This window comes from Notothenia rossii (assembly GCF_949606895.1).
Source record: "Notothenia rossii genome assembly, chromosome: 6".
In the NCBI taxonomy this organism is placed as follows: domain Eukaryota; kingdom Metazoa; phylum Chordata; class Actinopteri; order Perciformes; family Nototheniidae; genus Notothenia; species Notothenia rossii.
Genome location: NC_136909.1, coordinates 88853013 through 88878544, shown reverse-complemented (window position 1 = coordinate 88878544; position 25532 = coordinate 88853013). Strand labels below are relative to the sequence as shown.

Here is a 25532-nt window from a genome sequence, read left to right as displayed (position 1 = left end):
TATTCACACAAATAAAACAAAAATGTTCTGCTCCTTAAAGGCGACATTTACCATTTAATGATGTACCTTTAGGTTAATATGAACCGACTTCGGCCGAGATGGGCGCCTCCAGTGTAAAAAGCTACAGTTGCCTGTACAGAGATGTTTTCACCTCATGAACCCGAGCGCGATGAGTTCACCCAAAATTAAAAATAAATATCCGCGCTGTTTGAGCAACAGCCAACCCGATACATCTGGCCATTGTTTTCTGGTGTTCTTTATCAGAAAATACTTCTTTATAGAACTCGGCACAACAAGGTTGGTGGGTGATAGCCGCCGTGCTGTTGAGTTGCAATTATAACTTCCATAAGCTGAATGGTAAGACTCAGTAGCTTGGTGCTAAAGCTAGAATCAGTGGATATGTATTTTGCCGTTTAGTTTTCCATAGCACTCATTCATGCATATTTTACTTTTCCTCAGGACACTGACCATGAAGAACGATTGCTGAGAGGTGTGTCTGTGGCCATCCTCACCGTCATTGAAGATGATGATCATATCGCCAAATGTGCGAGACGTGGCTGTTGTGTGGGAATGGACCATTGTACTGCATGACCTGCCAGACCTCTCTACTGCCTTTCCTCTTCGGCCTACTTTATGCAATGAACATGGATTATCCAAAGGAGATGAGGTATACCTTTGAAGCCATTCAGACTATCTTTTACGAGCTTGGCTCTCGATGCTCGCAGCGCATAAGGTCTCGGAAAACAAAGCTTTTGCTGTGAATGTTAATGGGGAAGCCAGATATGACTTTAATCTATGTTTCGCCTGTTCTAGTGCATTGTGGTTAGTGCTCATGTAAAACCTCACAGCATTCATTTCATTTTAAGCATATAAGTTCTCTTCTGAAATAGGGAATCAAAGAATGTGTGGATGTGTAAGCTGCCAGTTCAAAAGAGGGGCACATCCAGTATTTCTACTGTTCAAGTTCATTGTTAGTGATCAGGTAAAACTTCAATGTATGTACATGCTTGCACATGCAGTCATTTTAAGCATGAAGTCCCATTTGCCTTTGAAATTGAAATGTGTGGAATTGTGAGTTGCCAGTTGACAAGAGGCACTGGATTGTAATTGTTATATTTGTTTATTTTTAAATTCTTTGATTGTGATGTGCTGAAGAGGCTGAGGCCTAATTTATCACAATGATGTCAGGTGTGTGAATCCTATTTTGACCTGATGGATAAAAGCAGAAGCAGAAACGATCCTCAGAATCTGTGTTCAAAAGGCCATCATCATTTTCTGTTTAAAACAGCTTTGCTAGATGTTTATTATGTGAATAAATGTCCTTAACGTGTGCTATGTTGCAAAACGTGCATTTTTTCAAATCCATATCTTCAGCATGTGAAGAATGCATGTTATCAACGTCTAGCAAAGCTGCTTTAAACAGAAAATGATGATGGCATGGGGTCTGCGAGACACAGAGGAACTCAGCCTGAGCACACACACTCTCACAGCCAGGCTGTGTGTGTGTGTGTGGAAATCCGTTACGTCACTTTACTCAGGAAGTAAACAATGGAAAAAGAGAAATGTCCACCGAGGCGTTCTGGGGCAGCATAGACAGGTCTTCTCTGTGTTAGAGTTTTACTCCCTACAGGGTGTACTTTGAGGGTTTGTGACTCTGCAGACCGTTAACATGCAGAAAAAGCTTCATAACACACAAGGGGACGGGTAAGAACCAGGAAAGCATGACATGGGACCTTCAAGAGAGAATGTTTTTCGTGCTTGTGGACAAAAGATGTTACAAGATGTTCATATCATTGAATCTGAATAAAGAAACTGAATAAATAATGGGCTCTTTTTTTGTTTGTTGATTTTAGTTTATTTTCAATGTCCGACATCAATGTTGATTGCAGCCTTCAGCGTGGCAATATCTCAATGTTGATTCAATGACTTTTTGCCATCTGGGAGGGCTCTGATGTGGGCTAAAGTATTGTTAGAAACTGATCAATCTGTTCATAGTACTGGCAGCAGGGTCTCTGCTGTTAGCAGGGTCTGAGACTCACAGAGACCCACAGAGCACCATGCAGCACATGGCTTTTCTACCCAGGAATAAGTCTTTGAAAGGCGGGGAAAAGTGGTGATAGTGATAGCAGAAATAGTGATTCCAATGCAAAGAGAGTTTACCCAGAGAACAGGCTGCTCCACAGCACTTTACAAGCCAGGAAAAGTGATTGAATCCTGGGTATACATGTTTTAAATAGTCTGATACCTCCAGGGCGCATCACCGTATTTGACAAGCCAGAGAAGGTGCCTGAATCCTGGGTAAACATTGTTTAATTGTTTAAGTGTTTTTAAATGTGTGGAACAGTGTTTTGTCACTTTCAAAACTCTCCCGTCATTGACCGGAGAAATTGGGTCGATGTTGTATTCAATCTGACCGTTAATATTCCAGTGAGACGAAGTACGTACAATGACCGGAGTGATCCCATGTTAATTTTGTCCCAAAACCGGAGCATTCCATCACCCTAATTTACGAAAAACCCCACCCGGTAAAATTTGACTGGAATCTGTCCGGATGGTGTGGCTCAAGGGGTCAATGGATGTCTAAGAGTCCGAAAGTTGACAATCCCCAGCATGACAAAATGAACTTTGGTGTGAGGCAATAGGAACGGAAATGTGGGTGAGATGGTGGAGATAACACACGTTGGAAGGGCGGTCGAGAGGATGTTACACCAGAAATGAGAGTGAGATACCTGTACTCATCTCAGAGGTACATATTGTACTTTTTACTGGACTACACTTATCTGACAGCTGCGGTTACTCTACAAAGGAAAAACCAGATCACCAAAGAGCAGTGAAGAGATCACTTTGTGTTGTTTTAATGAATATAGTTATTCAAGCTGTGTCCAGGAAGCAGAACTCTACACAACAGAGGCTGCAAAGAGTTCAATCGGACATTATTCTGCAAAATTGCAAAAAAGGAATGACTTCCTGTTTTGATCAAACGCACTGCAGGTTAGTATAGCAGGAAACTCTGTTAAAGATCCCTTCCCAATAATTCTATTCACAAAAACATTTGATCCTGTGAACGCAGCACAGACTGAGACTCAGTCCAACCAGTCTGACTGCTAACTGTAAAAAGTGAGGTGAGGACACACACACACACACACAAACACACACACACACACATACACACAGGATAGGAAGCGCCTTCACTTCACTTCGTCTGACGGACGCTGAAGTTGATGAAGCTCAGACGAGGCTGCTACTGATGAATCTCACGGCTAACAGTTCAGTAAGTAGAGCTGTGATTGGTTGATGTTGTTGATTGTTGTGGTCGCAGAAACGCTTGAGTTGATGAACGTGTGATTGTTTAAAGCTGGGAAACAAGATGGCCTCCGAGCTGTGCGAGCAGAGAGAGAGTGCAGGTTAGTTTAAAGAGTTCCCTTTGAGGAGGAAGAGGAGTTCAGGCTGATGGGGGTCAGTCTGTCAGGAGGGCTACTGATGTGGAGGGGGAGGAAACGGTAGGGCACTAGGACCCAGCAGCCATCAGAGAGCTCACCTGGGCCTTTGCTCCTGAAACACCTGAGAGACTCTGGCTGCGTTTCATTGGTCGATCAACACGCCCTCCTGGCCAAGTCTAAACAGTGAAACTCAAACGTCTTAATGCAGTATTCTCACCTTGTTACATGTGTCCTGATAATGAAGAAGTGTACTTGTACTAGACTGTAAAGTTACAACATGTACTTACAGCCAATATCTGTATCTGATGGCATTAGAATATATTCTATAAACTGTCATTCAACGGGAACTGTTTCACTACTTTTGCTGACAGTCTTTTAACTTATTTCTAAGTTTTCTGTTTTCACAGAGCACATTAAGGTTTTAGTTTCTGATGAAACTGTGAGGGACTCTTTCTCTGTTGTAGTCTTCTCTTCAGGTGTTCTGTGTTAAACACCAGCTGAGCAGGACGGAAGCCATTTTGTTTCTTAGTCTTCACTGTAAAAAAAAATAACTCAAGTCCAAACACGTCAACAAACGAAAAGAAAAGGTGTGTTCAATTCAGTCGGGAAGCTCAAATATGGGCCAAAAATAAAAGCTAAAGGTGTTGGAGGAGGAGGAGGAGGAGGAGGAGGAGGAGGAGGAGGAGGAGGAGGAGGACCTCCAGTGGTCACTCTGAGGAACTGCAGCTGGTTTCTGGTTTTTCACAGAGGAGGACAAAGGACTCAGATCTTTAGTTTCAGAAACATTAGTGAAACCACAGTGTGATAATAATCTGTTTCAGGTCCTCTATTCAACACTTCACTAAAGTACAAGTTTAAACATCAAAATATACTTAAAGTGCAAAACTACTCATTCTGCACCAGTTCATAATAATATGTTTCACATTATTTAATAATAATAATGAATGAATCCGTCTGTTCACTTTAATGTAACAGCTGGTAAAGGAGGAGCTTTTTCTTTTTTAAATAAAGGTCATATACAGTACATTGTGCCTCGTGAATTTCACCAAGGAATCATATTTTAATATATAGTTAAGGCAGGACAATTTGGTGATTATATTTAGTGTTATTAATCTAGATCTGAAACGTTTACACAACATGTTCTTAACGTAAGTTATCACTTAAATGCAGGGCCGTGGGAAGTAGGGGTGCTGAGGGGGCTGCAGCACCCCCTGGTGGAGGACAGGGGATCTGCACTTCCACAAGATTAAATACAAATATAATAACTAAAATAAAATGAATTTTCAGCCTTGACGTAACAACATTCATAATTAAGTAAAGATAACACCCTTTTCACCCCGGTTACATTTTCCATTTGCCCCGTACGATGGGCGCTTTAAGTGATGAAAGTGGGGGATGTTGGCTTATCAGGCGCCCGCAGCTCACAGCCAGCGTGAGACAGAGATAGATAGAGAGAGGGGGTGCACCTGTACCGGCGGGGAATGTTGTTAGCTTCTGCTAACGGATATAAGAAGCTCTTTCTACAATAATGTGGAGGGAGAGTTCTGTCCTGTCAGACTGAGAGGCTCAGTGAGGCAAAGGACTCTGAGTGTTTAGATAGTTCACTTTAGTCTAAGTTATCTCAGTGGGTCTCAAACGTTTTGATCACAATTTATGTAAAAACATATTTCCAAGGCACTCCTTTATAATTATTAGGATAAATAAAAACAGGTTTGAAATCATTCCAATGTATACTATAAGACAGTAAACCAAAAATATCGTTTAAAACTGGAGAGATTGAAAAATATGCACAAATAAATAAATGTTAACTGATGAGATATAAATGAACCACAAAAATAAAATAAGTTAGCCTACATTTATTTGTTATTGGCTATGGTAGGTTATCGGTTATGTTCACATACTTATTTGATTATTAAAATGCAAACCGATCTTTTTCATATGGGTGTTTAGAGCTGTATCCCCTAGATCAGTCTCTAGTAATTGGGCGCTCAAAGTGCACCAGATTGAAGCATTTTACTTTAAAATGTTAAAAACAATCTTCCCGGGGGGGCACCCCCGGACCCCCCTAGAGGATGTGAAGTCCACCCCCCAGTTAAAACATGTTCAATGTTCATGCAATACTAAATAGTATACATTTGAAGCCTTTTTATATAAGCTATCCACCATGTCAATATGTTTCTCTGTTTGTAGTGTCTTTTGTAGAGGTTTTTCATTGCCAGCTAAAATCTTGCCTATAGGGCAGCAAATTGGTCAAAACCGGCCCTGGTGTCATCCCCACAGCACCCCCCATTTGAAACATGTTCCCACTGCTATGCTTAAATGTACTGCAGAAAAAGTAGAATACTTTCTTCTAAGATGTAGAATGGTAGAAGAATAAAGTAGCAGGTAATGAAGTGAACTAAAGTACCTAAAAGCTGAACTGAAGTACAACACCTGAGTCAAGGTGCAGCAGTGAAATCCTGCATCAGCTCCATCTGGTGGAGCTTCCTCTGCTCTGATTGGTCCTCACCACTGACTCAGGACAATAAGCAGACTCTTCTCTGTCCAATCACAAACTACTAGTGTGTTCCTTTATTAAAGTACCTAAAATAATACAGAGCATCAATTTATTGTTCGTTTGAAAAAGAAAAAATCAATACATTTATTTTCGTCATCTTTATTTTTTACCCTCCAAATCTTCTGCTCTGAACTCCAAACACAGTTTCCTGTTGGCTGTTTAAAATGTATGAACCTCTGAAACAGAGGAAGATTTGAAGGCTTGCTGAGCTCTTCAGAGTCCGTCCAATAGAAGTGATCTGCACAGAAAGGCCAAGAAGAATCCACATGAAGGATATTCCTGAAGTCTTCAAACCGTCCTGAAGACCACAGAGCATTGAGAGGGTCTTTAAGACGCTGCAGCTCACAGAGCCAACAACATGGAAACTGTCTCATGAGTGTTTTAGTTTGGAGGTGTGAGAGCTCTGTGTCCTGATGAGATAATGTGTGGTTCTCCAGCAGGTGGTTGTGTGTGTGTGAAGGTGTGAGCTCTGCTATGAATCCCTGTGAGGACACTGAACCCGCTCTGAGTGGGGACCCTGAACGCCTCACCAAAGCTCAGAGGTGAGATGAAGACCTCTGACTGTCCTCTCCTCCAGAGCTCAGCAGGCATTATTCACACTCTGTGTGTGTGTTGTGTTGAAGCCCAGAGCAGCAGCATGGACCTGGACCTGGACCTGGACCTGGACCTGGACCTGGACCTGGACCTGGACCTGGACCTGGACCCAGCTGTGTGTCCATAAAGAGTGACCGGTCTAGAGATGAACCTTTATATTTTAAAGGCCGCCCTTCAGAGACAGAGTAAGTGGACGTCATGTGACTTCATTATATCAGCAGCAGTAGAAAACTTGTTGTCACTGAAGAACAGAGATCTCTTATTGAAGCTGAGGGAGGGAGGTGTGTTCAGCCTGAAGCCAGAGTGTAACGTGTCAGAGAGGCTCAATAAAAGAAGCCTTCTATACCATAGCAGGTAAAATATTTAAAGCACTGTTTAAACAATAAATACAGTTCAATTTGTCCACAAACTAAAGTGGTTTTCCATCATTATGGTAGAGTTTCAGACCTAAATGCTGTAGAATGAGCAGGTATCACATTAGGAATAAATGGGAGGCAATGAGAGAGCATTGGGTAGTCAAATAAATACATGACTTCATTCACCACAGTACCCTCTTGTATGTGCCGTCTTCTCTGTCTTTGTGGCTCATATATTGGTGTTCTACTGCAGATCAGTAAAATAGAGAATACTGAAAAAGAAAAAGGTGGCAGGAGATAACCAAACCTGCTGAGATCCAATCAAACAGCTCCGGACTAGAGTTCGGACAGGCTCACCAAATCAATATATTCTCAAGTATTCTGATGAAACAGGGTAAATATATCTGTCCCTGTTGTAACACTTACTGAGAAAATCACGCAGGTACTTTCTTATAGTATTTTGCAGTACTGTAATACTACACGGTACAGGTCCACCTCTTTAAAGTCAAAACTGCTCCACCAGTCTATCAGAGAATCTGCTCAAAGGTCGTAGGTCAACATTTGAGAGCCTCTCTGAATCATCCTACCATCACAACCTTTAGAGGCTGGCCAACCACATTATCTCTGACCCAACCATGATTATGTAATGAGTGAAATCCCAGGTCAGATGAACATGGTGTCTTCAGTGACTGTGTTGTTATGGTAAATATCTGGTTCCTTGTTTCTTGTCTTGATGTTTGTCCTCGTTGACGTTGCTAAAGGAGCTGCTGTGATGCCAGAAGCATGTCAGACTTGATCTGATCATAAAGTATTCTCATGTTGTTATATGGTGCTCTGAGCTCTGATCTGACTAAGTGTTAGTGTGATGGAGACTAGGAGATGTTTTAAGTGTTCGATGACCATTATGTGCGTACCTGTCTAAGGACTGCAGATAGAAATGATCTTAATCTGGCATAACTCATCCCTTCTTTGAGATTCATGTATTTATAAGCATGGCCCCTGTTTATTAAACACATTCTAATATGAATAGTATTTAGGACCATTGTGACGGTCCAGATTCCTAACTGTTTGTTTCTCATGTTTCAGGAGGAGGCTGGAGGAACCTGAACCCAGCTGTGTGTCCATGAAGAGTGACTGGTCTATGGACACACCTATTTACTTCAAAGATGGACGACACTCTGTTGGTCAAAGGTGGGGATTGAAAGTTGATAACCCCCTTCATGGTACCTGCTGCTCTGCTTTCAGGTTGTATTGACCCAGCTAAGAAAGTGTGGCTCTGTTGAATTTTCTTGGTGAGACACTTCTCTGGTTCCTTTCTAATAAAAGCAGCTTTGATCCTTTATAAGAAGTATCAGGTTTTAAAGCTTTAAGCACCATAAACACCAACTTGGCAATAAACCTGTTTCTGAATCTGATGAAGGTTTCTTTAAATAAAGAAATAAGGGTCATGTTTACCTTCAGTGTTTCTCATCTGAGTTATATTTCTTTCCTTCTTAAGTAAAGCTGGAGTTTTGTAATCCTGCAGCTTGCGTCCAAAGGGAGGGAAACTCAACTGTGTGGACGTCTACTCCAGCTTATGATCAGCTCTGTGTGAATACATACCTGAGTGTTTCCCATTGCTCCTCGTCAGTCGGAGGTCAATGTTTCCCTGTATTTGCAGCAGTTTTTGCTTCTCATTTCTAAAATGTGTAATTGCTGCAGGGCTCGACATTAAGGACTGCCCGATGGCCCGGGGCCATCTAGTATTTAGCTCGGGCAATGAAGCCTCACCTGCTGGTTGCCCGATCGGGCAATCTATTATGCCAGTATCATGCAGCTCGCGGATCCAGTAATGAGTGACCCGACAGTAAAACTAAACATATCTATAACTAGTTACGGTAGTTTGAGAGGTAATTAAAATAGCTACGTGTGATATTCTAACCTGAAGTGTGTGTTTTGTCCACTCACCGCTGCATGTGATCAAGCAGAGCTGCGTGTCGACTCGTCAGCAGCAGCTGATCTCTCTCTCCCGTCAGATTAGACTTCACTCGCGTTATGTCCATATTGATCAGATCTAGCTAGTTTTAGCTAATGATATGACTACCTGCTTATTAAAAGACACCGTGACCTAAACAATAAGTGTCGCTATGCAACTGGGTGAGGCCACAAAGTATAGCGCAGCATTATGCATTTGTTTACATGCCCACCGGAACCCCGAGGCATTAGCAACAGATCAACGCACAATCAACCCATATAGCACATCTCTTTCTCCACATTAAGTGTTAGACATTAGAATGGACTATTCTTGTCTGTCACATAAGTGGCGCAACTGAAGCGGTATTGTAAAGGGAAATTATTTTGACCGGAGAGATTTAGATTTGCCGGCTAACGGGAACTCTGACGTCGCCATTTTGTGTGCTTCGCGGATGCGCTCGGCTCCTCTCGACTGCTGCTCGGGTCTGCTCGGTCAGCTTCCGGATGAGGAGGCATTCGTTCGACCAACTTACAGTAGATAACATTACAAACATTTTTAACAGATGCCATAATAGTGTAAATAATGTTTGTTTTGGCAGTTACAACTGAATGTAATGTTTTCTACTTTTTTCCATCTGATGAAGGCATTTGCCTTCATCAGATGGAAAGTGTCTTGACCAAAAACTTAAGTATTTCGTATAGCTATGCAGGGCATGCAAGAGAGCAAACACAAACAAGAGCAAACAAACAAGTGAAATGAAGAATAAAATTGAAATTGTACAATATAATAGTGTGCTGGTTCATCTTATAATTCAGTCTAGAGAATGCACCAGACAGCATAGATCTAAGACCTGCACAAATCTAAATGTTCTAGGGCAGTGGTACTCAACCTTGTCCTAATCAGGAGCCACATTGACGAAAAAATATTTTTGCAACAGCCACAATCCAAAAACGCTCCTTTCCTCCCTGAAACCTTTATGCATTTGAGAATATGGATAATAGTAATATGTTACTTAAGAATGAAAAGCATAATGTACAGTGCAATAACTGTGATTTCTTATTTTCACTGCAACCACAAAACACACAAAACAACAGATAACAGACAGCATGTTTACTGATAATCACAGTCCATATAACAGCAGATTATACACAGCAGGGGTTGTCAGAAGAGTAATGTTGACCTTACTTCACACTCAATGTGATTTCTGACACTCCTTCTGCCGCACAAGTGATTTGAAGTCGGGCTCTGCGCTGGAAATGGCGATCCGGAGGGCCTCTGTTGTGTGCTGCAGACTCAATCTGTTTCGGTTGCGACATTTTATTTTTGTGAGCGCAGAGAATGCTGCTTCACACCGGTATGTGGACGGAAACATTGAGATGATGCGTCTTGCCAGTCTGGAGATATTTGGTAGATGCCCCACCAGTTTCCAAAAGTCCACGACATCTGTAATCCGAAATTGACGCTGAAGTTCATCTGAGCTCTTTAACTCCACGAACTCCATTTGAAGCTGCACAAGTCCGAGCTGGTCGCTTATTTGCTTCATTTCATTGACTTCAATCAGGAATGGGTTTTTCACAAGTAGAAAAATATTGCTATGGTCCTTGAAGTCGTGGAATCTGGATGTGTAGTTTTGCTTGAGCTCAGTTAGCACCTCACAGAATTGAGATTGACAGGTCAGGAGAGCGTCTGCATGCCTCGCCATCACTTTCTGCACGGTGGGGAAGAAACGGTAATCAGAACCACGGACACTTTGGTCGAGTACATCCAGTTTGTCAGAAAATACTTTGACAGCCGTGTAGAGCTCATACACGGTCTTGTTTCTTCCCTGCATCTTGAGATTAAGTTCGTTCAAGTGCTGCGTAATGTCACACAGGAACGCAACAGACAGCACCCACTCTTTATCATCCAAAAAGGAAAATCGGGAAGTCTCCCCTTGGCCGACAATGAAGGCTTTCAGGGGTTCAATCAAGTCCATTAAATGTGCAAGCATACGTCCTTTAGACAGCCATCTGATCTCGGTGTGTAACACCAAATCTCCATAGTGAGTGTCAAACTCCTCACACAGCAGTTTAAAATTTAAGTGGTTTCTTGCACGGGCCCTGATATAATTAACCACTTCGATTACATTTGCCATCACTTCATTCAGACATTTGAACTTAGCAAACAAGGCTTGTTGATGCACAATACAATGGTATGAGAAAATACCCTCAGCAGCAACCTCGCCGTTTTTAAGCGTCTCTTTCAGCAAGGCCACGGCTCCGTTCCTCTTACCAAGCATCGCCGGTGCGCCATCTGTCGTGAATGCTGTGATTTTTTCTGGGCCAATGTTAAACTTCTGTAATGTTTCCAGCACAGCGTTTTTTATTTCAATGCCCGTTGTTCCATTTTTCAGTGAAACCATGTCAAGCAGTTCCTCTGTAATGTCAAGCTTACTGTTGACCGCCCGGATAAAGATTAGTAATTGTGGCGTGTCATTGACATCCAAGCTTTCGTTCATTGCAAGGCTGACAAACTCAGCGGATGACAGTTTGTCCTTAAGAGTATGTGCAATGTTCTCTGAAATGTCTGATGCCCTCCTAGCTACAGTAGAATCCGACAGTTGCATTTTTTTGGCCTCTCGTTCCAGGTCTTTTTTCTCAGGAAACAACGTTGAACAAGCCAGCAGTATGCAGTCCTTCACCATTTCTCCATCAGTATATGGCTTCATCTTTTTCATCAGTTCATGTGTGATTTTGTAGGATGCCTCTGTCGCTCTTTCACTCGTATTAGTGTGGAAAAAGTTTTTTTGAGCAGTTCGGTTCTGTTTGAGTCTAGCCAGCTTTTCCGCCCTCAGCTCTCCACCTTTCGGAAAGTCGGTACTAAACTTCGGGTGTTTTGTGTCGTGATGGCGCTGCAAATTGGACCTTTTAAATTGTGAAATGACGTTGTCACAAAGCAGGCAGGTGCATTTTCCCGAACCGGTGGAGACGAAGAAAAACTCCAGTTCCCAGTCCTCTTTAAATGTTCGATATTCCTCTTCATATTTCCGTTTAGTCGTAGCCATTTTTGCATAGTGCTGTATAGTTTTCCCAGTGTGACGTAGCAATTATCTCGCGCGAAACAATCAGAGCGCGAAACCTGACATAATATTTGATTGGCTATTCAGAGGGGGAGGGGCGACGACTGATGTGTGACTTGTGAGTGATAATGAAATGTTGATGAATTCTTCTGACTTTGTTTTTCGTTTTTCAAAGATTATTATTTTTTTTTTTAAGTGGGACTTAAAAGAGCCGCAGTTAGTCTTAAAAGAGCCGCATGCGGCTCGCGAGCCGCGGGTTGAGTATCGCTGTTCTAGGGGGAGGCCCCCCAAACCCTTCGTGCCATTTCGTCCGCGCGCATTTTTCAGGGCAATCTCTATTGGGCTCAGGGCCATCTGTAAATTAGCTTAGATGTCCCACAGGGCCATCTCCCAAAATCCTTAATGTCATGCACTGTGCTGTGTAGTGTTTTGCTCTTCACTTGGTGCTCTATTGAACAATTAAACAGCTCTTGATCAAATCAAATGTAATTGTTAAACCTTAAGCAAAGATTACAGTCACTGATTACTTTCATTTTGGTGCGTGGCACTTCTTAGTATTTAGTGTTGCTGATAGTCAAGGATGAGTGATATCACTGCCCTTTAACCTTTGTACCAATTCATGTGTCTATAAAATGTTATTTTGAGGTTTTAGTTTAAAATAAAATTTGGCAATAACTTCTACAGCTGCTAAAGTTGGTACTCCGTGCGAGGCCCAGACAAATCCAGTGATCTAACCTTTCTCCTGTTGCTCACACATGCACCTGATCCACATTTCCAGCCCCACTGAAGCATATCAGAGATAATGTGAGTTGTTTCTTCATGATTCCTCACAGAGAGGACCAGCAGAGCTCAGAGGTTCCCAGAGGTCAGTCTGCCCAGCAGCATCAGACACAGCTGGACTCCACATTTATGGTCTGTACATGAACTACAGCTACTTCACATCTGTTCTGCTCACAGTCAACTCCATGATGCACTTTGTAGATCAGTGGATGGTCAGTCTGTCCAACATGGATCTGATGTTTGGTGACTTTAGTTTGATTGTGTTGTTCATGTATTCTGTTCCAGCTGCTGGAGGACAACATCATCACTTTTGTGAAGAACGAGCTGAAGAAGATCCAGAAGGCTCTGAGTTCAGATTACCCAGAATGCTTAGAGAGTCAGAGGGAGGATGAGGAGGTGCTGGACGGTGAGGATGAAGAGCAGAGGAGGAGCAGCAGAGAGGCATTTCTGAACATCACACTGCACTTCCTGAGGAGCATGGAGCAGGAGGAGCTGGCTGACCGTCTGCAGAGCAGTAAGAGGGTTTCTATAGAGATTTAACAAGCTGGATAAATGTTGACTAAAGTCTCAAGAGATGGAACAAAGTATATTCAGATCCTCATTCTTTAAGGATTACTTTGACTCATTGATCTGATTTGTTGTGTGTTCATTCAGGAAGTCGTTCTGGAGTGTGTCAGCGTGAACTTAAGTCTAACCTGCAGGAGAGGTTCCAGTGTGTGTTTGAGGGCATTGCTAAAGCAGGAAACCCAACCCTTCTGAACCAGATCTACACAGAGCTCTACATCACAGAGGGGGGGTCTGCAGAGGTCAACAAGGAACATGAGGTCAGACAGATTGAAACAGCATCCAGGAAACCAGACAGACCAGAAACAACCATCAGACAAGAAGACCTCTTTAAAGCCTCACCTGGAAGAGATGCACCAATCAGAGCAGTGCTGACAAAGGGCGTGGCTGGCATTGGGAAAACAGTCTTAACACAGAAGTTCACTCTGGACTGGGCTGAAGGCAAAGCCAACCAGGACATCCAGTTCATATTTCCATTCACCTTCAGAGAGCTGAATGTGGTGAGAGAGAACAAGTACAGCTTGGTGGAACTTGTTCATCACTTCTTCTCTGAAACCAGAGACGCAGGAATCTGCAGGTTTGATCAGTTCCCGGTTGTGTTCATCTTTGACGGTCTGGATGAGAGTCGACTTCCTCTGGACTTCCTCAACACTGAGATCCTGACTGATGTCACAGAGTCCACCTCAGTGGATGTGCTGCTGACAAACCTCATCAGGGGGAAGCTGCTTCCCTCTGCTCGCCTCTGGATAACCACACGACCTGCAGCAGCCAATCAGATCCCTCCTGAGTGTGTGGACATGGTGACAGAGGTCCGAGGGTTCACTGACCCACAGAAGGAGGAGTACTTCAGGAAGAGATTCAGAGATCAGGAGCAGGCCGGCACCATCATCTCCCACATCAAGACCTCACGAAGCCTCCACATCATGTGCCACATCCCAGTCTTCTGCTGGATCTCTGCTTCAGTTCTGGAGGAGGTGTTGAAAACCAGAGAGGGAGGAGAGCTGCCCAAGACCCTGACTGAGATGTACATCCACTTCCTGGTGGTTCAGTCCAAAGTGAAGAACATCAAGTATGATGGAGGAGCTGAGACAGATCCACACTGGAGCCCAGAGAGCAGGAAGATGATGGAGGCTCTGGGGAAACTGGCTTTTGAGCAGCTGCAGAAAGGCAACCTGATCTTCTATGAGTCCGACCTGACAGAGTGTGGCATCGATATCAGAGCAGCCTCAGTGTACTCAGGAGTGTTCACACAGGTCTTTAGAGAGGAGAGAGGACTGTACCAGAGGGACAAGGTGTTCTGCTTCGTCCATCTGAGCGTTCAGGAGTTTCTGGCTGCTCTTCATGTCCATCTGACCTTCATCACCTCTGGAGTCAACCTGCTGTCAGAAGAACCAACAACCTCCTGGTGGCCTAAAGTCTTCAGACCCAAACCTGAACTCACACATCTCTACCAGAGTGCTGTGGGCCAGGCCTTACAGAGTCCAAACGGACACCTGGACTTGTTCCTCCGCTTCCTCCTGGGTCTTTCACTGCAGACCAATCAGAAACTCCTACGTGGTCTGCTGACAGAAACAGGAAGTAGCTCAGAGACCAATCAGGAAACAGTCCAGTACATCAAGAAGAAGATGGATGAGGATCTGTCTCCAGAGAGAAGCATCAACCTGTTCCACTGTCTGAATGAACTGAATGATGGTTCTCTAGTGGAGCAGATCCAACAGTCCCTGAGTTCAGGAAGTCTCTCCTCAGATAATCTGTCTCCTGCTCAGTGGTCAGCTCTGGTCTTCATCTTACTGTCATCAGGAGAAGATCTGGACGTGTTTGACCTGAAGAAATACTCTGCTTCAGAGGAGGCTCTTCTGAGGCTGCTGCCAGTGGTCAAAGCCTCCAGGAAGGCTCTGTGAGTACAGAAACATTCAAATATGTAAGGGATAATGTGCTGCGACGCGGCCTTCATGCCGATCTAGATCCCTCCGCTTCGCGTCGGGCTCCTGATCAGCCTGTCGGTGTTCTTTTCCCCATCATGACCAAGTCGCTGCACATTATCCCGCTTATCACACGGCCACATTCTCAACAAAGTAACGTTATGACTCCCAATATTAATTGAAATGCTTTTATGGATTTAGAAAATGATTTTAATGATTTAAAAAATAGTTGTATGTATTGATTTAAATTGACATGCATCCGCTAAGAAAAATAGTCCGTTGTTACTGTTTGAACTAACGTAGCAACGGCAGGAACTCCTTCAATAGCGTTTTTGAGGAGCTTTTTGATTACAGATTTGAAAACGTCGCTGCTTGCTTTAAAAGTAGCAGAAGTCATGATGTCAAACCTTGGGAAGTATCTAGATATCCCTGCCCTAATGCCAAAGGAACTGCACACTGAAATTGTGTCGCCGTTTGATGTCTGTGTCTGGACCGCTGCGTAAAAGGAGGATTTCTGCCCGTTACTTCTCCGCTGTTTTTTTGTCGCTCTTGTCTTGTCAGTTAGAAAAGCAAACTGCATGCAGATTGCTTTTCGGCCAAACTGTATACAGTTAAATCGAACGGACTTGTTTGTGCAGATGTGAGCGTCCTTAACAACGGTCAATAAGTGCTTGACAGCGGTCTGTCTGTTCGGTATTAACAACGTGTCACGTGTTCTGAATTGACCAATCAGAATCGAGTATTCAACTAAGCCATGTAATAATATGAAGTAGTGGTGGTCTAATGGATAGTGAGGTGGGATGAAGATCGGAACGTTGTGAGTTCAATTCCCGCCAGGAACAGCACCACTAGTGTGCCCTTGAGTAAGGCACTTAGTCCTTAGTTTCTCCAGGGAGAATGTCCCTGTAATTGTAAGTCGCTTTGGATAAAAGTGTCAGCTAAATGAAATGTAAAGTAAATATTATGCTCATCTTTTTAAAATATTGTTTGTACTTTCTTTATCAGACTGAGTGGCTGTAACCTGTCAGAGAGAAGCTGTGGAGCTCTGTCCTCAGTCCTCAGCTACCAGTCCTCTAGTCTGAGAGATCTGGACCTGAGTAACAACGACCTGCCGGATTCAGGAGTGAAGCTGCTGTCTGCTGGACTGAAGAGTCCTCACTGTGCTCTGGAGACTCTCAGGTCAGATTTCTTATTTTATCTTAAATTATTGTCTCTCTCTCTCTCTCTCTGCTTATTTACAATCTCCTTCTTTCTCTTCCTGTTTTTAAATCAGTCAGGTAACCAAACGCAAAGTCTTCTTTTGTATTAAACATAAATAAAATACAGTTGATGTAAAACACTCATCCTGTTACTGATTAATGCCATCGTGGAGAAGAGACATCATGAACATTGGCATCACAGATGTGAAGCAGTATTGAGTTGCACATTTTGAATAAGGAATAATATGCGATAAGGCAGTCATTCATGAAAAAGAACACCCTGAAGTTATTGATTTTATGTTGTTGTTTATTATTTTCTCTTCAGACTGAGTGGCTGTAAGCTTTCAGAGAGAAGCTGTGCAGCTCTGTCCTCAGTCCTCAGCTCCCAGTCCTCTAGTCTGAGAGAGCTGGACCTGAGTAACAACGACCTGCAGGATTCAGGAGTGAAGCTGCTGTCTACTGGACTGGAGAGTCCTCACTGTGCTCTGGAGACTCTCAGGTCAGGGTTCATCAACATGTTGAGCTCCCTTTTGAATATGAATTGATATATTGGGCTGCTGTTGCCCAGAAGGGAAATAGGCGATAACCAAGGGGAGGTTTATTGATTAGATCCCCTCTCCCTGAGGTTAACATGTCAAAGTGTCCTTGGGAAAGATACTTGACCTCAAATTATTTTCTAGACATTGTATTGAAGTGTTTGTTAGTTGCTTCAGTAAAAGCCTAAGCTGAAATAACATCTATGATTACTGGATGAGTTTTCTAAGTTCACTGTACTCAAGTTATTTTTCAACCCAGTTGTGATCGTCAATTTTCAGACCCTGTGTAACATAATATACTTTACAGTTTTTCTGTTTTGCCCAGGAAAACATGTTATATAAAAACATAGTTCACTTTAACATTTGCTTCCATTTATTTGTTTGTCTCTTCAGACTGAGTGGCTGTAAGCTGTCAGAGAGAAGCTGTGCAGCTCTGTCCTCAGTCCTCAGCTCCCAGTCCTCTAGTCTGAGAGATCTGGACCTGAGTAACAACGACCTGCAGGATTCAGGAGTGAAGCTGCTGTGTGCTGGACTGGAGAGTCCTCACTGTACTCTGGAGACTCTCAGGTCAGGATACATTGATATGTTGAGCTTCCTTTTTTGGATGTATTTAACTTACTATAGTAAATGAACTATTTTTAAACCCGTTAAATTATTCTTTGCTGTTGTGTTCAGGTGCAAATCTACACACTCTTCTCCCTTTCTACTTTTGACACATTTTTAACATTGGCTTTCAATCCACCATGTATTGAAAATCTTTGCCATCAGTTCAAATAATGTAGGATTCCTCGTATTTATGATTATAGGGTCTTAATATTTTGTTTTTGAATTTGTAAAAAGGAGTAAATGCCGAAATTTTAATTTAAATGTTTGTCCCTTCAGACTGAGTGTCTGTAACCTGTCAGAGAGAAGCTGTGCAGCTCTGTCCTCAGTCCTCAGCTCCCAGTCCTCTAGTCTGAGAGAGCTGGACCTGAGTAACAACGACCTGCAGGATTCAGGAGTGAAGCTGCTGTCTGCTGGACTGGAGAGTCCACACTGTACTCTGGAGACTCTCAGGTCAGGTTTCTTATTTTATCTTAAATTATTGTCTCTCTCTCTCTCTCTCTGCTTATTTACAATCTCCTTCTTTCTCTTCCTGTTTTTAAATCAGTCAGGTAACCAAACGCAAAGTCTTCTTTTGTATTAAACATTAATAAAATACAGTTGATGTAAAACACTCATCCTGTTACTGATTAATGCCATCGTGGAGAAGAGACATCATGAACATTGGCATCACAGATGTGAAGCAGTATTGAGTTGCACATTTTGAATAAGGAATAATGTGCGATAAGGCAGTCATTAATGAAAAAGAACACCCTGAAGTTATTGATTTTATGTTGTTGTTTATTATTTTCTCTTTATCAGACTGAGTGGCTGTAAGCTGTCAGAGAGAAGCTGTGCAGCTCTGTCCTCAGTCCTCAGCTCCCAGTCCTCTAGTCTGAGAGAGCTGGACCTGAGTAACAACGACCTGCAGGATTCAGGAGTGAAGCTGCTGTCTGCTGGACTGGAGAGTCCTCACTGTGCTCTGGAGACTCTCAGGTCAGAGTTCATCAACATGTTAAACTTATAGCCAGTTAAATTGCGATGTACATTAATGATGGATACACTCATAACCTTTTGTTGCATCTGCTTCAATAACATTTGTTATTGTTTTTTGACTCACTCTTGTTTGAACTTGTGTGTGAGTGTGTGTGTGTGTGTGTGTGTGTGTGTGTGTGTGTGTGTGTGTGTGTGTGTGTGTGTGTGTGTGTGTGTGTGTGTGTGTGTGTGTGTGTGTGTGTGTGTGTGTGTGTGTGTGTGTGTGTGTGTGTGTGTGTGTGTGTGTGTGTGTGTGTGTGTGTGTGTGTGTGTGTGTGTGTGTGTGTGTGTGTGTGTGTGTGTGTGTGTGTGTGTGTGTGTGTGTGTGTGTGTGTGTTCAGGCTGTCAGGCTGTCTGGTCTCAGAGGAAGGCTGTGTTTCTCTGGCTTCAGCTCTGAGATCCAACCCCTCCCATCTGAGAGAGCTGGACCTGAGCTACAATCATCCAGGAGACTCAGGAGAGAAGCTGCTGTCTGCTGGACTGGAGGATCCTCTCTGGAGACTGGACACTCTCAGGTATTATAAACATATACAGTGAAGGAAATAAGTATTTGATCCCCTGCAGATTTTTTAAGTTTGCCCACACAATACATTAACAGTCTATCATTGTAATGGTAGGTTTATATAAACATTGAGAGTAAGAATATCAAAAAGAAAATCCAGAAATTGACATTATATAAAAGATAAAAATGTATTTCCATTGAACTGAGTGAAATAAGTATTTGATCCCTTTGCAACAAATAAGGATTCTGGCTCCCACAGACAAATAATTCATCTTCCTTTAAAAAAGTACTCCTAATCAACTTGTTACCTGTATAAAAGACACCTGTCCACAGAATCAATCAATCAGATTCCAATCTCTCCACCATGGGCGAGACTGTAGAGCTGTCTAAGGACCTCAGGGTGAGACTGTAGACCTGCACCAGGCTCAATCAATCAATCAATGTTTATTTATATAGCCCAATATCACAAATGTTACATTTGTCTCAGTGGACTTCACAGTTTGTACAGAATATCAGTATGACAATACGACACCCTCTGTCCTTAGACCCTCACATCGTACAAGGAAAAACTTCCAGAGAAAGCCCACAGTTTAAAGGGAAAAATGGGAGAAACCTCAGGGAGAGCAACAGAGGAGGGATCCCTCTCCCAGGACGGACAGACGTGCAATAGATGCCGTGTGTAAATTGAAAAGATAATACATTTGCAACATAGGTAGTCCAAATGTTTTGAAATGCATGTGTGTATAATAAGAAGATGAATCCACGAGGATATCCATCCAGGACTTATGATCCAGGACCGCAGCCACGACTCAAGATCCAGGACTCGCAATCCATGACACAGGACCGCAGGATCATCCATGACTCCGGATCCCGGCATATATAGACACCAAAAAGAAAGAAATTTGGGGAAGCTGGGTTAATCGGAACATGAGAGTACACAGGTATCAACAGAGAGAAGGAAGAAGTAAGATGTCCCCCGACAAACTAAGCCTATATCAGCAAAACTAGGGGCTGAATCTAATCAGCCCTAACTATAAGCTTTATCAAAAAGGAAGGTCTTAAGCGCACTCTTAAAAACGGATAGGGTGTCTGCCGTCCGAACACAAACTGGAAGCTGATTCCACAAAAGTGGAGCTTGATAAGAAAAGGCTCTGGCTCCCATTGTACTTTTAGAGACTCTAGGAACAACCAACAACCCTGCATTCTTGGAACGCAATGCCCTAGTAGGACAATAGGGTATAATGAGTTCTTTAAGGTAAGATGGCGCCTGCCCATTAAGGGCTTTGTAGGCGAGAAGAAGAATTTTAAATTCTATCCTGTGTTCTATAGGGAGCCAGTGTAAGGCAGCCAGAACAGGAGTAATGTGGTCCCTTTTCCTAACTCTGGTTAGTACACGAGCTGCAGCATTTTGAATCAGCTGAAGCGATTTGACTGACTTCTTGGTACACCCTGATAATAAGGAGTTACAATAATCCAGCCTTGAAGTAACAAATGCATGGACTAGTTTCTCTGCATCGTTTTGAGGCAAGATATGCCTGATTTTTGCAATGTTACGTAGATGGAAGTAGGCGGTCCTTGAGATTGATTTTATGTGGGTGTTAAAGGATAAATCCTGATCAAATATAACACCAAGATTCCTTACAGTCTCACTGGAGGCCAAATTAATGCCATCCATAGTTAATATATCTTTAGATAATTTGTTTCGTAGATTCTTCGGGCCAAGTACAATAACTTCAGTTTTGGTCGTGTTTAACATCAAAAAATTTAAGGTCATCCACGTTTTTAAGTCCTTGAGGCAGTCTTGAATTTTATTTAGATGATTAATTTCATCAGGCTTGATTGATAAATATAGTTGAGTATCATCCGCATAACAATGAAAGTTTACAGAATGATTCTTTATAATATTGCCTAACGGAAGCATATATAGGGTGAACAAAATAGGTCCAAGCACTGAGCCCTGTGGCACTCCATGGCTAACTTTGGTTTGTATGGAAGATTCATCGTTGACACGTACAAACTGAGAGCGTTCAGATAGATAAGACCTAAACCAGCCTAAAGCAGTTCCCTGTATGCCAACTAAGTGCTCTAGTCTTTGCAATAGGATATCATGGTCGATAGTATCAAATGCAGCACTAAGATCGAGCAAGACAAGAATAGAGACAAGTCCCTTGTCAGAGGCTATTAGAATGTCATTTGTGACTTTAACCAGAGCTGTCTCTGTGCTATGTTGTGTTCTAAAGCCAGACTGAAAATCTTCAAATAAATCATAGTTTCTTAAGTAATCACACAGCTGTTTTGCGACTGCTTTCTCAAGAATTTTTGAGAGAAACGGAATATTAGAAATAGGTCTATAGTTGGCTAAAACCTCTGGATCGAGGTTGTGCTTTTTAAGAAGCGGTTTTATCACTGCTACTTTGAATGATTTTGGAACATAGCCTGATAATAAAGACATATTCATAATATTTAATAAAGAAGTGCTAATTAATGGAAAAACTTCTTTTAACAGCTTAGTTGGAATCGGGTCTAAGATACACGTTGATGGTTTAGAAGAGAGAATCATTGAATTTAATTGTTCAAGGTTTATGGCTGAAAAGCATTCTAGTTTACTATCTAGTGTAATATTATTAGAACTTACGTTTCCGGGAGCTGTTGATAACACTATACTGGTCAAAGGCAAGAGGTCATTGATTTTGTTTCTAAGAGTAACAATTTTATCGTTAAAAAAGCACATAAAATCATTGCTACTGAGTGCTATGGGAATAGAAGGCTCAGTCGAGCTGTGGCTCTCTGTCAGCCTGGCTACAGTGCTGAAAATAAATCTTGCATTATTCTTATTCTCATCTATTAATGAAGAGTAGTATGCTGCTCTCGCTTTACGCAGTGCTTTCTTATATTCATTGAGAGTAATATGCCAAATTAAACGAGATTCTTCAAGTTTAGTGGAACGCCATATCCTTTCAAGTTGTCTCGACTTTTGCTTTATTTTGCGGGTTTGGGCATTATGCCATGGAGCTAATCTATGTTGTTTTATTTTCTTCTTTTTCAAAGGAGCAACAGAGTCTAATTTTATTCGCAGCGCATCTGTAGCACTATCAACAACATGATCAATTTGGGGTGGTGTACATTTTGTATAAGTTTCCTCCCACATGCAGACATGCTATCGAGTTAAGTATTGGTGGAATCTCTTCCTTAAATTTGGCTATAGCACTAACAGATAGGTTTCTGCTGCAGGAGCTTTTGGCTAATGCTTTGTAGTCTAGTAACAGTACTTCAAAAGTTACTAAGAAATGGTCGGATAAAGCAGGATTATGCGGTTCGACTAATAGTTGCTCAATTTCAATACCATAAGTCAGAACAAGGTCGAGAGAGGCTGGGATCGGCTACAAGACCACCGGAAAGCAGCTTGGTGAGAAGGAGACAACTCTTGGTGCCATTATTCAGAAGAATGATGTGTGTGTTTCTAAATGGAAGAAACACAAAATGAGCATCAATGGCCCTCGGTCTGGGCTCCACACAGGATCTGGCCCCGTGGGGTATTGATGATCATGAGAAAGGTGAGGGATCAGCCAAGAACTACACAGGAGGAACTTGTTAATGATCTCAAGGCAGCTGGGACCACAGTCACCAAGAAACCTATTGGTAACACACTACACCATAGTTGATCAAATCCTGCAGTGCCTGAAGGCCCCCTGCTCAAGAAGAACACGAGAGGCCGTCTGAAGTTTGACAACGAACATCTGAATGATTCAGAGAAGGCTTGGGAGAAGCGGATGAGGTCAGATGAGACTAAAATGTTGATCTTTGGCTTCAACTCGACACGCCGTGTTTGGAGGAAGAGAGATGCTGACTATAACCCCAGAACACCATCCGTCAGGCATGGAGGTGGAGACATTCTGCTTTGGGCTGTTTCTCTGCTGAGGGGACAGGAGGACTTCCCTGCATCGAGGAGAGGATGGACGGGGACATGTCCCGTGAGATCTTGGTCGATAGCCTCCTTCCCTCAGCCAGGACACTGACCATGGGTCATGGAGGGGTCTTCCAGCAGGACAAGGACCCTGAACATACGGCCAAGGCAACACAGGAGAGGCTAAAGAAGAAGCACCTTCAGGTGATGGAGGGTCCTAGCCAGTCTCTGGACCTTAATCCCATAGAACATGTGTGGAGGGAGCTGAAGCTTCCAGATGCCAAGCATCAGCCTCAACACCTGAAGGATTTGGATCTTCAGAGAGGAGTGGACCAACATCCTTCCTGAGATGTGCACAGACCTGGAGACCAACTACAAGAAGTGTCTGACCTCTGTGTGACCTCTGTGTGTCCAACAAGGGTTTCTCCACCAAGTCCTAACACATGTTCTGCAAGGGGATCAAATACTTCTTTCACTCAGTTAAATGCAAATACATTTTTATCTTTTATATAATGTACATTTCTGGATTTCCTTATTGATATTCTTTCTCTCACTGTTTATATAAACCTACCATTCAAATGAAAGACTGGTCCTTTCTTTGTTGGTGAACTTACAAAGTCTGCAGGGATCAAATACGTATTTCCTCCACTGTGTGTATGCCAAGACAAAAACATTGAAGGGAACTAAAGACACGGGATAAGACTCAGGCAGCAGCTCTGTGTTTACAGAGAAGACACAACAACAAGAAATACATCTTTATCATTTTAGATTCTGATCTCCATTTTAATGCTCATTTTCATTTGCTGACCAAAAAATGCTTTTATCATTTTGGCAATAGAGTCAAAATCCATCCAACAACCTAAACACAGCAGAGATCATCCCACTCCTGATGGACCCCATCTGCACTGGCTCCTGTATCTGAATTGATTCTGAAGTGCTTCTCCTATTTTTAAAGCACTAAATGGCCCCTCCCTCTTTTAAACACAATGATGAACTATCAGATGTCCTGTGAATTCATCATAATAATAATAATAATAAAAGGTATGGTCAAAGCACCTTTCATTGCTCAAAGCAAACCCAAAGTGCGTTGCATGAAAGATGCTTTTAAATAAAGTTCATTGATTTTCCTCTTCAGATTCCAGGTAAGAGAAACACTCATTGACTGCTGCTAGCAGATGCTGAGGGAACACTAACTGAACACTGATCAACTCTTACATCTTATTCTCTGAGAAATAATCATTGAAGTTAATGAGCTTTATTTATCGACTGATCTAAAATGATATCGTGAACATGTAGCTTCATCTGTGGAGAATAACAAAGCTCTGAGTTTGAGAGTGATGTAATGTCCACGTCTCCATGCTGCTCTGACCCCCCCCCCCCCCCCCCCCCCTTCTTTCAGGCTGGAGCCTGCTGGAGTCCGATGGTTGAGACCCGGTCTGAGGAAGTGTGAGTGTGGTTTAATTTGATTCATGAAAACAAAGCAGCCACCATCTTCAAATGTAACCTTCATCATCAAAGTGTCAATAAATGAACAGCTGATAGATGAATAACTGCTGCTGTTCCTCTCCTCAGATTCCTGTGAACTCTCACTCGACACAAACACAGCACAGAGGAACCTCAAACTGTCTGAGGACAACAGGAAGGTGACATGTGTGGAGGAGAAGCAGCCATATCCTGATCATCCAGAGAGGTTTGATATCTGGTGTCAGCTGATGTGTAGAGAAGCTCTGACTGGTCTCTGTTACTGGGAGGTCGAGAGGAGAGGAGGGGTTTATATATCAGTGACTTACAGAGGAATCAGGAGGAGAGGAGAGAGAGAGGACTGTGTGTTTGGATGGAATGATCAGTCCTGGAGTCTGATCTGCTCTGGTGGTCGTTACTTTGTCTGTCACAATAACACAGTAACACACACCTCCTCCTCCTCCTCCTCCTCCTCCTCCTCTGGTAGAGTAGCAGTGTATCTGGATCATCCTGCTGGCTCTCTCTCCTTCTACAGAGTCTCCTCTGACACACTGATCCACCTCCACACCTTCAGAACCACATTCACTGAACCTCTCTATGCTGGGTTTGCAGTTTGGTCTGGATCAGTGTCTCTGGTTCCTCTGTAGGAGGAAGAGTCTCCTCCTGTTCCAGAGACTTCCTCCCTGCTGCCCAGAGAGTTCAGTCTGTTCAGGATCACAGCTGATGTTAGACCAACGTTGTTTAAAACATATATTTCCATCTATTTGTTTTTAACCGTGGTGTACTTGTTATGTGTTTTTACTTATTGTTCTTCTTTATTATTAATAATGTCTTCCTGCTTTGTTATATTTGAATATACAGTCTACTCTTTTCACTTTATCTGCACTATACATCTTTTGATGTAATAATGTAGATTTCCACTTTTCGGGACAAATAAAGGAATTCTGATTCTGAAAATATGCTTTTGCTTCAGACTCAATATCTTCACTGTGATTCAGGAAAGTGCAACAAACATCACTTCACACACAAATACAGATAGAAATCAAACACATGGAAATACAGAAAAATAAATAAGATTTTATTTTTTA

At 42.6% G+C, this 25532-nt stretch overlaps 1 protein-coding gene and 1 pseudogene across 2 annotated transcripts in view; both read left to right on the top strand.

Annotated features, from left to right (window-relative positions):
- The window catches only part of LOC307044213 (uncharacterized protein), a 305770-nt gene that overhangs the window by 105505 nt on the left and 174733 nt on the right, over positions 1–25532 (top strand). Inside the window, exons 13-14 of the mRNA XM_079689294.1 lie at positions 16750–16923; positions 17354–17527. Of these exons, the coding sequence (XP_079545420.1) occupies positions 16750–16923; positions 17354–17527 (348 nt within the window). The remainder of the gene's footprint in view (positions 1–16749; positions 16924–17353; positions 17528–25532) is intronic.
- LOC307042896 (tripartite motif-containing protein 16-like) lies at positions 22570–25405 on the top strand (annotated as a pseudogene). The gene is made up of 4 exons: positions 22570–22633; positions 22755–23050; positions 24119–24125; positions 24556–25405. The product of its transcript is annotated as a tripartite motif-containing protein 16-like (transcript).